Genomic DNA, 15177 nt, shown 5'->3' with positions numbered 1-15177 from the left:
AAAGTGCGACATTTTAGAAAACCGATCAACAATCACCAAGATGACCGTGTTCCCAGCTGATGAGGGCAAATCAGTGATGAAATCCATGGAGATTTCCGTCCACGGCTTACTAGGTACCTCAAGAGGAAGTAGTGTGCCAACAGGACGGGAGCGGGGCGTCTTAGACCACGTATGAGACCACGTCCTGTCGGATCTTGGGCCACCAAAACCGACGTGACACCAACTCCAAGGTACCTCTAACCCCTGGGTGGCCAGCCAGGACAGCATCATGATGCTCCGCCAAAACCTTTAAGCGGAGATGAAGCGGTACAAAAGATTTGTTGATGGGAAGCTCAGATGGTACCTCCTCCTGAGCCTCGGCAATCTCAGCCTCAACCTCGGTAGTGAGAGCCGAAACAACAACACCCTTTTGGAGGATGGGTACTGGATCCTCCCGAGGTTCTCCCCCCGGAAAACACCTGGACAGAGCATCCGCCTTAGTGTTTTTAGACCCCGGTCTATAAATGACAACAAAATTGAACCGCGTGAAAAACAATGCCCAGCGAGCCTGCCTGGGGGACAGACGCTTGGCTGACTCCAGATACAGCAGATTCTTATGATCAGTAATAACAGTTACATGATGTACCGACCCCTCCAAGAAGTGTCGCCATTCCTCAAAGGCCAACTTAATTGCCAACAACTCCCTGTTGCCGATATCGTAGTTACGTTCGGCAGACGACAGTTTCTTGGAGAAATAGGCGCACGGACGCAAACCACTCAAAGATGAGCCTTGAGATAGTACCGTCCCCACACCAACCTCAGACGCATCGACCTCCACCACAAAGGATTTTGATACGTCTGGCTGCACAAGAATGGGGGCTGAAACAAAACTGTTCTTAAGAAATTCAAATGCGCACACAGCAGCCTCAGGCCAAACGGAGAAATTGGTACCCTTTTTAGTCATGTCAGTTAGCTGTTTAAATGATGGAAAAATCCTTGATAAATTTCCTATAGTAGTTAGAAAACCCAAGGAACCGCTGAAGTGCTTTCAGGTTATCAGGATGTTCCCAATGCAGCACCGCTTGCACCTTAGCGGCGTCCATTTTAAAACCAGAAGCAGACACAATATAACCCAAGAACGGCAACTCTTGAACAAAAAATACACATTTCTCAAGTTTAGCATACAGCTTATTCTCTCTGAGAAGCTGTAACACCTGCCTGACATGATCTAAATGAGCATCACGGTCGCAACAATATATGAGAATGTCATCTAGGTACACGATAACGAATTTCTCCAAAACATGCGAGAACACATCATTGATGAAATGTTGGAACACTGCAGGTGCGTTAGTCAACCCAAATGGCATCACAAAATTTTCAAAATGACCCTCAGGGGTATTAAAAGCCATCTTCCGGTCCTGTTAGAACTCACAACCAAGAGACAGAGACTAAAAGATATTCTGAGGGAGCAATCAGTTAAGTTTTTTGCTTCTCTTAAAAACCGTATATATGTACATGGAGATAAGGCGTCAAAGCTAACTATGTCACTAATAAAAAAAAGACAAGCCCGCACGTTCGTTCATGTTATTAAAACGAAGTCAGGTTTAAAGACCCAAAATTACTCTGAGATAGAGAAAGAATTCTTGTCCTACTATAAGTCTTTATATCATTTGAGCCCTGAAGAAGATGAAAATGAAAAGAGCCAAAGGAGACAGGATATCCAATCTTTTCTAAAACACTTAAAGCTCCCAACCTTATCTAAATCCCAACAAGATCGATTACTTAAGCCGTTCACTATAGCAGAACTCCGGTCGACCCTGTCGAAATGTCCTAGAGGGAAAGCTCCAGGTCCAGACGGCTTTTCGACTCATTACTACAGCATCAATTCTGAGCTATTACTTCCTCATCTGCTTAACATGTGTAATGGTCTCCGGGAAGGAGGGGTGGCGCCGCGGCAGCTGCTTGAAGCCAGAATATCTTTGATATTCAAAGAAGGTAAAGATCCAGAGCAATGTGGCAGTTATAGACCCATATCATTACTGAATACGGATCTGAAGATATATGCGAGAATGATGGCGGATAGAGTTGCAGCGGTGCTCCCCCAGTTAATTTCCTTGAACCAATCTGGGTTTGTAAAGGGAAGAGAGGGGAAGGACAACACTTACAAAATTTTACACTTGATACAATTTGCTAAATGGAGAAAATTGCCATTGGCACTAATGGGTATTGATGCTGAGAAGGCGTTCGACAGGGTCGACTGGATTTTCTTACAGGAAACATTGTCACGATTCGGCTTCCCCTTATCAGTAATTATAGCAATCATGGGAATGTACTCATGCCCCTCAGCGAGAATTAAACTAAATGGTTCTTTGACAGACTCATTTCAAATACACAATGGCACGAGGCAGGGTTGCCCTCTATCCCCGCTACTTTTTGTATTGTCGATCGAACCGCTTATTCAAGCCATCCAACAATGCACTGAAATAACAGGTCTGCAGATCCAGGGAACCCACTACAAAACTGTAGCGTTTGCGGACGACCTCTTGTTGATAATCACTAGACCTCTGAAGACTATCCCAGCCATACTTGCAATTTTGGAAAAGTTTAGCAAACTATCGAATTTCAAAATAAATGAAACAAAGTCGGAATTCTTAAATTTAGGCCTCCCCATACATGTAGTAAATATGCTTAAACGAATGTACTCATTCCCTTGGCAAACAGAAAGCCTTAAATACTTGGGTATACAATTGAGTGCGTCAGAAAAGGACCTATTTGAGCTTAATTTCAATCGACTATTAAAAAATACAACGAGAACCCTCCACTCCTGGAAGGACGCACACTTGTCATGGGTGGGCAGAAAAAATATACTAAAGAGCATAATTCTGCCAAAATTTCTATATGTATTTAACATGCTCCCAATCCAAGTCCCTTCCTCCTTCCTCTCTAAAGTGCATTCAACCTTTTTTAGTTATATTTGGCAAAATAATAAGCCACGAATCAACTCAAAAACCCTTACATTACCAAGGGAGATGGGAGGGATAAACGCTCCAGACATAATAAAATACTATCATGCTGCACACATCTCTAGAACAATTCATTGGATCAGATCTACTGAAAACAAACAATGGCTAAATATAGAACAGGAAATGTCGCCTTATCCTCTGCGTTCGATATTACTAGGACAAAACGTTGTTCTGTACCCAACAAAAATACAAAATATTCATACCTCAGCCACAATTAAAGTATGGGGAAAATATCGCCATAATTTAGCTCCTCCTATATCTCCCTTGGCAGCACTTACAGACTTACTAGAATCTCTCCCAAAACAGGCTTCGCAAATCTCAGTGGAGCACATAATAGAAGATGGTGCCCTTTTATCATTGGAAAAATTGCACAAGATTTCAGGTCTCTCAGGCCTCACATTTCTGCAGCATAGAAAACTTTCCCATATAATCAATCAATATGCCCGTCAAGCCGATCTTAATAGATCATTAACCGCTTACGAAAAATTATGTGCTGAACTGAGACCCCCTACCAAAATTTTATCAACCATATATCAATCATTAATAAAAATCGACACAACGTTGAAACGCGCCTATTTAGCCAGATGGGAGAGAGATCTAGGTTGCTCCTTTTCTGACTCACAAATCCAAAACATTTATAGAAACTCACACGGCCTCTCAAAATGTGTGAGAATCCAAGAAAATTCTTTTAAACTACTCACCAGATGGTATATCACACCCAAACAAATCCAAAAGTGGAACCCTGCTGCTTCTGCAGACTGTTGGAGATGCGGAGTGGAGGAAGGAAATTATCTACACATATGGTGGTCCTGCTCGGCATTAGCCCCCCTCTGGGAAAATGTTAACTCATTATTATGCAAACTACTACATAAGCGCATTAAGTGCAAACCAGAGAACGTATTCCTCCACTTCCCAGCTGCGACAGGTGACAAAACAACCGATAAACTAGCTCAATTCATTATAGCAGCGGGGAAATCCTTGATTCCTCAACACTGGAACTCCAAAACAATACCCACTAATACCCAATTACTCCTCAAAATAGAACAATTGTATCACATCGAAGAACTGGCTGCCAAAGTCAATCATAATCTTGGAAACTTTGACCGCATCTGGAGACCTTGGACCTTATACAGAACGCAACAACCCTTTATATCTGAAATAACAGAAAAAACATCATAAACCTACTCATTGACATCACGGGTGCCGTAGTCCCTTTCCCCCACCTCCCCCCCTCCTCCTCTTCCATTCCTACTCTTTGACCCTAATTTTCACTTCTTTTTTTTTTTTTTTTACCCCCTCTTCCTACCATTTTACAGGTGATTTCTCTTTAAACCTGAACTGTTTGCCAATGTGTGCCAAGAATGCAGTTTATTCTATTATTTTCATTTATTACTATGAAGATATGTGTGTGTATATACTCACTAGACTGTGGCGCTTAAGGAATGGAAAATTGGCGGTTTTCTGTAATTGAAATCTATATGTTAAAATTACCTTGTATTGATGAGCATTCATTGTTCTGTTTGTATAAACATGCTTTTCAATAAAAAGAACGTTGAAAGAAAAGAAAGAAAAGCCATCTTCCACTCATCACCTTGACGGACTCTTATGAGGTTGTACGCCCCCCTGCGGTCAAGCTTGGTAAACCACTTAGCACCTGCCACCTGGTTGAACAAATCTGGTATCAGTGGCATAGGGTATGGATCACGAACCGTAATCTGGTTCAACTCCCTGAAATCCAAACACGGGCGTAATCCGACATCTTTCTTCTTCACAAAGAAGAACCCTGCTGCCACCGGCGAGGATGACGGCCGGATGTGCCCTTTGCTCAAGCTTTCGGCAATATAATCTTTTAACGCTTGTCTCTTCGGACCGGAGATGTTAAACATCCTTGCTTTAGGCAATTTGGCCCCTGGTTTAAACCTGATAGAACAGTCATAGGGACGATGTGGCGGCAACTCTGAACAACCCTTCTCAGAGAACACATCCACAAAATCCAGAAGTGACTCCGGAACGCTTGAAGTCACCGCAGCCACACATGTGACCAGGCAATTCTCCTGGCAGAACTCGCTCCACTGAATTATGTCCTCAGTTTTCCAATTACCGGGTTGTGCATAGACAACCAAGGAAAACCCAAAACCACCTGAGCAGGAAGATTCCTGAGCACCTTACATGTAACCCGCTCGGAATGTAGAACCCCAATGTGGAGTTTCACCTCAGCCACAAATTCAGTAATCTCCCCCTGAGAGAGAGGAGCTGCATTGATGGTGACCACGCGGATAGGATGAGACAGTTTTTCAATCCTAAAACCTGCTGTGCGCGCAAACTCCTCATCAATGAGATTTGTGGCTGAACCACTATCCACAAAAACAGTAATTGGCAGCTCACTGCCAGCAACAAAAACCTTAGCACGGAGCATGCACTGAGAAACCACCATGGAGGATATACATAAGCTCAGACTGGTCTCCTCCACACCCTCTGAGCTTAGAAGTTTTCCGCCGTTGCGTTTTTCTTAGTCAGCAGAGGACAGATGTTAATAAAATGACCAATTTTACCACAGTAAAAACAGGCTCCCTGCTTCCTGAGCTCAGGGGCTCGACGCTTTACATGTGACACCCCAGCGATTTGCATAGGCTCCGTGGGCTCACCTGCAGCAACCTCACGTGAACCTAAACCTTCTCCCAGAGGCGGTGTCTCATGCTCCCCCTGACGCAAACGGCGATCAATGCGGACAACCAGACTCATAGCGGAATCTAGAGAAGCAGGAGTCTTGTACATCAGAAGGGCTTTTTTAACCCTTCCAGAAACCCCATGAATAAACTGACTCCACAATGCTGGATCATTCCATTGTGTATCGATCGCCCAGCGGCGAAATTCAGAACAGTAATCCTCTGCAACTCGCTCCCCCTGGCGAATAGAGCGTATCTTAGATTCTGCCAGAGCCATTCTGTCAGGTTCATTGTAGATTTTCCCAAGAGAAGAAAAAAAACTCTCCACAGAGTCAAATGCAGCAGAATCAGATGGCAAAGAAAACGCCCATGCTTGGGGATCCCCGCTTAACAATGACAACACCAGGCCCACACGCTGAGCCTCATTACCCGAGGAGATTGGGCGCATACGGAAATATAGTTTGCAAGCTTCACGAAAAGAAACAAATTTACTGCATTCCCCAGCAAATTTTTCAGGCAAAGGAAATTTCGGCTCAGCAACTCTTCCTGTCGCTCCAGCTTGCACATTAGATACTGCTCGTCCTTGTTGCTGTACTGCCCTCCTCAACTCCGTGACCTGTAGGGACAGCGCCTCCAACTGGCGGGTTATGGAAGTCATGGGATTCATGACAAAACACACAAAAAAAAGAACCCCTTTTTTTTTTTTTTGTTGGGCCGATTATAATGTCACGGGTTGACTAGGTGGGCGAGAGCTAATAACCCGGGCCCCTGCAATTTCCCTCAGACTAGGGAAATACTGACTGACCCTCTACCTGAAGTTTACACTGCTGGTGTGCATGTCCAGGCCTCGAACCTCACCCTGCCTCCTGTTTCAACCCTAAGCTGAAAATCTCCGCCCTCCACCCAGTGAATGCAATACTCCAATACCCACAGTTAGCACAGACAAGGATAAAGGAAAATACACACCACGCCGCAGTCACTCAGGAATACACTATAAATGTGCAGGGCAAAATAAACACAAATATAGGAAGGAGTAAATAAGACAAAGGAAAATACACCACCAGCAACGATTCTCCAACAACCAGCTCTCCACTCCAGACCGAGATAACAACGCAAGACAGAAGCTATAATCGGCGACGCCCAATGATCAGGAAAGCTATTTAAAGGCAATGGGCATGGCCCAGCTTCCAATCCGAGGATCAGGTAAATTAACCCCGGAACAGCTAGACAAAATCTAGTCGACGCCAATGAGCAAAAACTGGTCAAAAGCGGAACTACCGCTGTCTGTCGGACGACCTGGTCTGAACAGCGTCCGACATGACAGTGGTGCTGCATGGCGAGTGCTACCTTGTCCCCCTTACCTGCACCCCCTTGGGGAGGTTGCGCGCAACTGCCTTGCAGTTGCATCACAGCGGAGTAATGAAGATTATTGCCCCTGATAAATTGTCACATACGATTATCTCTACCCAGATTGGGCCAGTCACACAACTGCCAAATATTAGGTACTTTAACCAATAGATAATCAATTCAGAGTGCAGCTTTGTAATTTCTTAATATAGTCTATGTTATACAGGCCTCATCCACAGGCCAAAAAAAATGTCTTCTGCTACTAATGTCGTACAGTAAGGGAGATCTCATTTTGAAATTGTTTGTAGCATCTAGTCTATGTTATTCAGGCCTCATCCACAGGCCCAAATTTTTTTCGCTTACTAACGTCAAACAGTAGGGTAGTTATCACTTTGAAATTATTTGGAGCATCTAGTCTTTTTTTATACAGTCCTCACCCATCGCTCCCCAAAAATTTATTCTGTTACTAACTTCCTGCAGTAGGGGAGATCTCACCTTGAAATTCTTTGGAGAATCTAGTCTATGTTATACAGGCCTCATCCACACACACAAAAAATCTGTTACTAACATCATATAGTAGGGGAGATGTAATATTGAAATTGTTTGAAGCATATCTTCTTTGTCATACAGGCCTTATCCACACTCAAACAATTCTTTGTTCTGTGACTAACGCAATTCAGCACGCCATATTTCACCTTGTCATTTAGTGCCGCTGAAATTCAGCTGTTTGCAGAGCTGGTGCAGAGTAAAAAAACTAATTTTTGTTTGCTAACACTGTGCTCCTACCACACTATCTGAGCAACATGACTGGGAAAAAGCAAAGTCATGGTGGAAGGGGGATTAGGCTTGGTGTTCAAGGTGGACACGGAGTTTGTGGTAATGTTTATGAAAGCACTAGTGAATCAACAACATCACGTCCTATTCAAACACAACTAACAACTTCTGTTACTGGATGGGCTACTCCACTACCTTTATTACATGTGGTCCACCCTGATGAAAAAGTAACTCTATACTTAGAAACTTTTATTTCATCATACCTGGATTTACGTCTTAGTTCTATTTAGGATATCCCTTTACTCTGGTACTACCTTTCTTTGGCAGAAGCACAGCAGTACACCTTGTTAATGAGGCCCAGAAAGCGCATGTGCTCAAGCAGATGGCTAGAGCATCTTCCAGTGGCCTCCCCTCCTCTTCCTCCACCTAAATATCACACCCAATACAGTCCAGAAAGGTGGCACCTTAATTACCATTGTTTCCTTCTTGTCACAACTCTCCAACCGTTTAACTGACAGCAGGGAACAACAGATGGGTGAGTCTGAAGTGCTGCTCACACATTCTATGCCATGGGCATCAAAAGTGTATTCAAAACCTTCACAGTCAAGAGCTGAAAATCGTCTGCACCGACGCCCAAACTTTTTTTTTAGCTTGGATCTGGGGCAGGCCGAAGTAGGGTCCGAGCAGTATCCTGACCCTCATCCCCAGACGTTAACCCTGGGGGGGAGATTATCCTGATTAGACTCAGATATCCTGATTATTATGCGGACTGTACTGTGCTGTCAGGGCAGTAAAGGTACCGTCACACTAAACGATATCGCTAGCGATCCGTGACGTTGCAGCGTCCTGGATAGCGATATCGTTGTGTTTGACACGCAGCAGCGATCAGGATCCTGCTGTGATATCGCTGGTCGCTGATTAAAGTTCAGAACTTTATTTGGTCGTCAGATCGCCGTGTATCGTTGTGTTTGACAGCAAAAGCAACGATACCAGCGATGTTTTACACTGGTAACCAGGGTAAATATCGGGTTACTAGCGCAGGGCCGCGCTTAGTAACCCGATGTTTACCCTGGTTACCAGTGTAAAATGTAAAAAAACAAACAGAACATACTCACCTTCGCGTCCCCCGCCGTCCGCTTCCTGCACTGACTGAGCGTCGGCCGTAAAGTGAAAGCACAGCACAGCGGTGACGTCACCGCTCTGCTGTTAGGGCCGGCACTCAGTCAGTGCAGGGAAGCGGACGCCGGGGGACCCGAAGGTGAGTATGTACTGTTTGTTATTTTACATTTTACACTGGTAACCAGGGTAAACATCGGGTTACTAAGCGCGGCCCTGCGATTAGCAACCCAGCAACCCGATGTTTACCCTGGTTACCCAGGGACCTCGGCATCGTTGGTCGCTGGAGAGCGGTCTGTGTGACAGCTCTCCAGCGACCAAACAGCGACGCTGCAGCGATCGGCATCGTTGTCTGTATCGCTGCAGCGTCGCTTAGTGTGACGGTACCTTAAGAGAAGAAGGATGTCTCTCAGTGAGAGAATGTGATAAAACAGAGGATGATGATGAGGTCTTAGATCTCAGTTGGCATGAACACAGAGACACACAGCCAAGTAGGTCATCTGAGAAGGTGGAGGAGGAAGTTAAAAAACTATATTTTTCATAATAACAATACAAATTGGGAAGACAAAGTGTGTACCTGTTAGACGCTAAAGGGTAACTTTACTGAGCCCTGCCTGGCAGTGGAGGTTGTCACCCTATTCCTTTTCTATGGTAGGCGCCCCCACTCCTCGACGGCTCACCCTTTAAGTCTCTGAAGATCCCTGCAATACAGGAATTCTGGTGAACCCTATAGATAGTCCCTATAAGCACACCTGCCTGGCAGTGGAGGTAGACACCCTAATTTTCAGCGATAGGTGCCCCTTTGTTTTTCTAGGATTCTGTTTCATCATATGTGGTTTTTTGCTTGAGGTGGAGGAGGAAGACAAGGAGGTTACATTACACCGTACAGCACAAATACGTATTGATGCAGCCACGATGAGCAACGCATCCTCAGCCACAACTGTGGCTGTGGCCAGCAGTGTCTGCAGGTCTACAGCTTGCAGGGGTGGCAAGGGTTGCCTAGCCTAAGCTTTTTTTGTCACCACAAAGGATGAACCAGTTCAATAATTTGACTACTACATGTGTGAACCTTCACATGCGCAATCAACAAACATTATGGTCGGAATCCCACTGCGCTAAAATGGGGACCAGCAGACCTCAACAAGCATCAACCACCCCATCAATCACATCTGCTACTTTTTCCTCCTCCTCTGTTACTAAATCAAGTATTGTGACTCAGGTCTATGACCGTAGAACCTCGGGTTCTTTACCCGGTCCTGTAATGCTGAGTCAGCTGTAACGGAAGCGGATATGCCTGCTGTTGTTGATCGATCTGAGAAAACGAGCATACCACAACTTTCTCAATCCACTGTAACATCTCCATCATGGTCCAGTAGTTTGTCCTATTCATCACAATCTGCCCTTTTTTAGCACTGCAGCCAGCCCATGATCCCGCAGTTCTGGTCACGTAAAGTTGTTTCCTCCTACTCATGACAAAGCTAAGAGGTTGAACTCCACCATCTCCAATCTGTTGGCCACAGAAATGCTGCCTTTCCGCCTGGTTGACACAGATGGATTCAGAAAGCTGTTGGCTGTCACAGTCCCCCAGTACCAGTTACCCAATCGCCATTACTTTTCTAAGAAAGCTGTGTCTGCTCCACACCATCATGTCGCAGACAACATCACCCGTTTCTTGACTAAATCTATGTCTGTCAGGGTGCATTTCACAGACACTTGGATGAGTAAGCATGGTTACATCTCATTGACTGGGCACTGGGTGACTTTGGTGGCTGTGGGGGCAGGTGGGGAATCTTAGAATCCCCAAGGCTTGGAAGACAAACCTCTATATTTGCTGTAGTGGAAGGTGTGTCAATCCCTATGATACTATTTATTTATTGATGCCACTTTGGTGGTGCCAGGCCCTTGTTTTATGAAATTTAAAGGCTCCTCATTGGGTGCCCCTCTGCTGGGTTGGCAGTAGTGGAGATGTGTCACTCCCCATTATACTATTTCTACTCTGATGAAATTGATGTCACTTTGGTGGTGTCTGCCCTAATTATTTTAAATTTGAAGACTCCTGATTAGGTCTCCATCTTCCAGATTGCTGTAGTGCAGTGTTTCTCAACTCCAGTCCTCAAGACCCCACAGCAGGTCATGTTTTCAGGATTTCCTTAGTATTGCATAGGCAATGGAATTAATGCTTGAACAGGTGATGAAATTATCACCTGTGCAATACTAAGGAAATCCTGAAAACATGACCTGCTGTGGGTTCTTGGGGACTGGAGTTGAGAAACACTGCTGTAGTGGAAGATGTGTCGGTCACTATTACACCATTTCTACTCTTGTGAAAATTATGAAACTTTGTTGGTGTCTGCCACTCATGTTTTGAAATGTGTACACTCCTGGTTGGTTTTCCATCTGCTGGGTTGGCTGTAGTGGAAGATGCGTCGGTCCCTATTATACTATTTCTACTGTGGTGAAATTCATGCCGTTTTGGTGGTGTCTGCCACTAATTGTTTGAAATGTGAACAATCCTGATTGGGTCTCTCCATCTGCTGGGTTGGCTGTAGTATAAGAGGTGTGCCTTATTGCTGTAGAACTGGCAAAATGTTATCAAAATGTTATAGATGATATACATATAGTACCAGATTACTTGATGGCTTAATATTTATGCAACTATATTGGGGTATTGTGCTTATTTTAGGACCTTCGATATGCTGTGCTGAAAATCTGCAAATTTGTTGGCATAAACCTTGACGATGAAGCAGTAGACATCGTGGTGGAAAAAGCAACTTTTAAGAACATGAAACATGATCCTCTTGCTAATTATACATTTCTTTCAAATGAACTATTAGACAAGAATAAAGGAAGTTTTGTACGTAAAGGTAAGGTACAAGTAAAGGGGTTATTGGAGATGAAAAAAGCAATAAATGTATATAAAATAAAAAAGTTGGATCTATCTAGCATTTAAGCTCTGATCATTATCAGTCTTACATAGAAGCTACAAGCAATTTTGTGTCAGTCAGGTAGGCACATGACTGTGCCATACTCAGGGCTGTATTTAGGGTTTCTGCTGCCCTAGGCACTTTTAGTGCTGCCTCCCCCTTTTGTGAGTATGACACTATCGGCAGTGACTTTAGCAAGAATCGCTGATGTGAAAGTCGCCTTTTGCAGCAGATCCGTCAGTTTTTCTGCATGTGCCGCGTAACGGATCACTTACAGCAACACTGCGTTTGGCCTCATTCATTCTCTATGGGATTTGCGGCACTTGCCATGATCTGGCAAATGCGGTACCATACCTCCCAACTTTTGAAGAAGGGAAGGAGGTACAAAGTGTGCGGCGCGCGTAGCATGCCGCGGCAAATTTTAGGCCATGCCTCTGACCACACCCATTTCACAACTAGTCACACCCATATCCACGTCCCAACCACAGCCATTTAGCACTGCTGATCACACTGTTTTATATACAATAATTATAAACAAAAAAAATATGGCCACAGTGCTCCATACTGTATAATGGCTAGACATGATGCTCCATACTGTATAATGGCCCCACACAGTTCTCCATACTGTATAATGGCCACACATGATGCTCCATACTTTATAATGGCCACACATGATGCTCCATACTGTATAATGGCCGCACATGATACTTCGTACCATATAATGGCCACACATGATGCTCCATACTGTATAATAGCCACATATGATGCTCCATGCATACTGTATAATGGCCTACCCCCCCTCCCATCATGTATGCATGGCTCATCTCCCCCTCCCTGTATGCATAGGTGGCTCATCCCCCCCTGTATGCGTGGCTCATTTCCCCCTCCCTGTGTGCATGGGTGGCTCAGGCACTGGCTCATCTCCCATCCCCCCGTATGCGTGGCTCCTCTCCCCCTCCCTGTATGCATGGGTAGCTCAGGCACTGGCTTATCTCCCATCCCCCCTGTATGTGCAGCGTGGCTCATCTCCCCCTCCCTGTATGCATGGGTGGCTCAGGCACTGGCTCATCTCCCATCCCCCCCTGTATGCTTGGCTCATCTCCCCCTCCCTGTATGCATGGGTGGCTTAGGCACTGGGTCATCTCCCATCCCCCCATGCGTGGCTCATCTCCCTCTCCCTGTATGCATGGGTGGCTTAGGCACTGGCTCATCTCCCATCCCCCCATGTGTGGCTCATCTCCCCCTCCCTATATGCATGGGTGGCTCAGGCACTGGCTCATCTCCCATCCCCCCCTGTATGCGTGGCTCATCTCCCCCTCCCTGTATCTGCGTGGGTGGCTCAGGCACTGGCTCATCTGCCATCCCCCCTGTATGCGTGGCTCATCTCCCCCTCCCTGTATGCATGGGTGGCTTAGGCACTGGCTCATCTCCCATCCCCCCATGCGTGGCTCATCTCCCCCTCCCTGTATCTGTGTGGGTGGCTCAGGCACTGGCTCATCGACCCCCCCCAGGCCCCGCCGTATGCGTGGCTCATCTCCCTCCTGGGCCTGGCTGTATGTGTGGCTCATCGGCTCCTCGATGCTCCCATCTTGTATGGCTCGGCTCCCCGTCCACCACGGTCCTCCTTCATCCTCCCCGGCTCCCCCCGTCCTCCCTGGCTGACATCATACTCACCTCACACCGCGCAGAAGAACGGAATCCTCCACCTCTGTCCCTGCTCAGCACCGTCCCTCGTCGTGTGAGCGCCGCAGTCAGGTGGTACCGCTCATTTAAGGTGATGAATATGCATGCATATTCATCACCTTAATGAGGCGGCACCATGTGACCGCTCACACAGGGCGAGTTGCAGTCGCTGAGAGCAGACCAGCCGGCACCACTGGAGCAGGTGAGGTGAGTATGACAGTCACGTCTTCAATGGGGGCTGTGCCAGCAAGGAGGCATCAGCGGCGGGTGGGGGGGATGGAGGGGTGGGGTCTTAAGGTGACCACGGCCGGACCGGACTTTATAATAATAAAAAAAAACCCTGCTCAGGTGCCGCCCCCCTGAATCTCCCCGTCCTAGGCACGTGCCCTCGAGTGCTTAGTGGCAAATACGGCCCTGGCCATACTTACTAGTTTCACTGCTGGCTGAGCATACATATTTTAGAAATTTATGGGGAGCAGTGGATAATATGTTGCCAGACAGCTCTTGCCACTGGAAACCATTCCATAAAATGTTAGCAAGGAGAAGACATACTTTAATCTGATGAATTATACAGTCCATTGTCCATAAAGATAGTGGCTCAGCATGTTCTCTTCTTTTACCAGGGATTGTTGGTGACTGGAAAACTACAATGACAGTGGCCCAGAGTGAGATGTTTGATAAATTGTACAAAGAGAAGATGGGAGATCTGCCAATAAAGATTACGTGGGAGATCAATGAAGAAACTGCATCCTAGAATTCTGTAAAGGTACCGTCACACTGAGCAACTTTACAACGAGAACGACAACGATCCGTGACGTTGTAGTGACGTCGCAGCGTCCTGGATAGCGATCTCGTTGTGTTTGACACGCAGCAGCGATCTGGATCCCGCTGTGATGTCGCTGGTCGGAGCTAGAAGTCCAGACCTTTATTTCGTCGCTGATCACCCGCTGTCTATCGCTGGATCGGTGTGTGTGTGACATCGATCCAGCGATGTGTTCACTTGTAACCAGGGTAAACATCGGGTTACTAAGTGCAGGGCCGCGCTTAGTAACCCGATATTTACCCTGGTTACTATTGTAAAAGTAAAAAAAACCACTACATACTCACCTTCTGATGTCTGTCACGTCCCCCGGCGTCCACGTGCTGCTGCCGAGACCTTTCCCTGCACTGACTGTCAGCGCCAGCCGTAAAGCAGAGCACAGCGGTGACGTCACCGCTGTTACTGCCGGCGCCACTGACACATTCAGTGCAGGGAAAGCTCTCTGCAGCAGCGCGTGGACGCCGGGGGACGTGACAGACATCAGAAGGTGAGTATGTAGTGGTTTTTTATATTTTTACAATGGTAACCAGGGTAAATATCGGGTTACTAAGCGCGGCCCTGCACTTAGTAACCCGATGTTTACCCTGGTTACCCGGGTGCTGCAGGGGACTTCGGTATCGTTCAAGACAGTTTCAACGATGCCGAAGTCTTTCCCCTGATCGTTGGTCGCTGGAGAGAGCTGTCTGTGTGACAGCTCCCCAGCGACCACACAACGACTTACCAACGATCACAATCGCTGGTCGTGATCGTTGGTAAGTCGCTAAGTGTAACGGTACCTTTACTTTCACAAACCCTTGGAGAGAATGCCAAACAATGTCTTGTGTTATTATTTAGTCTAAATTGGT

At 46.2% G+C, this 15177-nt stretch overlaps 1 protein-coding gene across 1 annotated transcript in view; it reads left to right on the top strand.

Moving 5' to 3' along the window:
* The window catches only part of LOC143807686 (amine sulfotransferase-like), a 95889-nt gene extending 81149 nt beyond the window's left edge, over positions 1-14740 (top strand). Inside the window, exons 6-7 of the mRNA XM_077289514.1 lie at positions 11589-11769; positions 14136-14740. Coding sequence (XP_077145629.1) covers positions 11589-11769; positions 14136-14266 — 312 coding nt within the window. The 3' untranslated portion in view covers positions 14267-14740. The remainder of the gene's footprint in view (positions 1-11588; positions 11770-14135) is intronic.
* Positions 14741-15177: the final 437 nt, after the last annotated feature.

This window comes from Ranitomeya variabilis, chromosome 2 (assembly GCF_051348905.1).
Source record: "Ranitomeya variabilis isolate aRanVar5 chromosome 2, aRanVar5.hap1, whole genome shotgun sequence".
NCBI classification, from domain to species: domain Eukaryota; kingdom Metazoa; phylum Chordata; class Amphibia; order Anura; family Dendrobatidae; genus Ranitomeya; species Ranitomeya variabilis.
The sequence above is the reverse complement of the archived record's forward strand: the minus strand, read 5'-3'. Positions and strand labels throughout refer to the sequence as shown.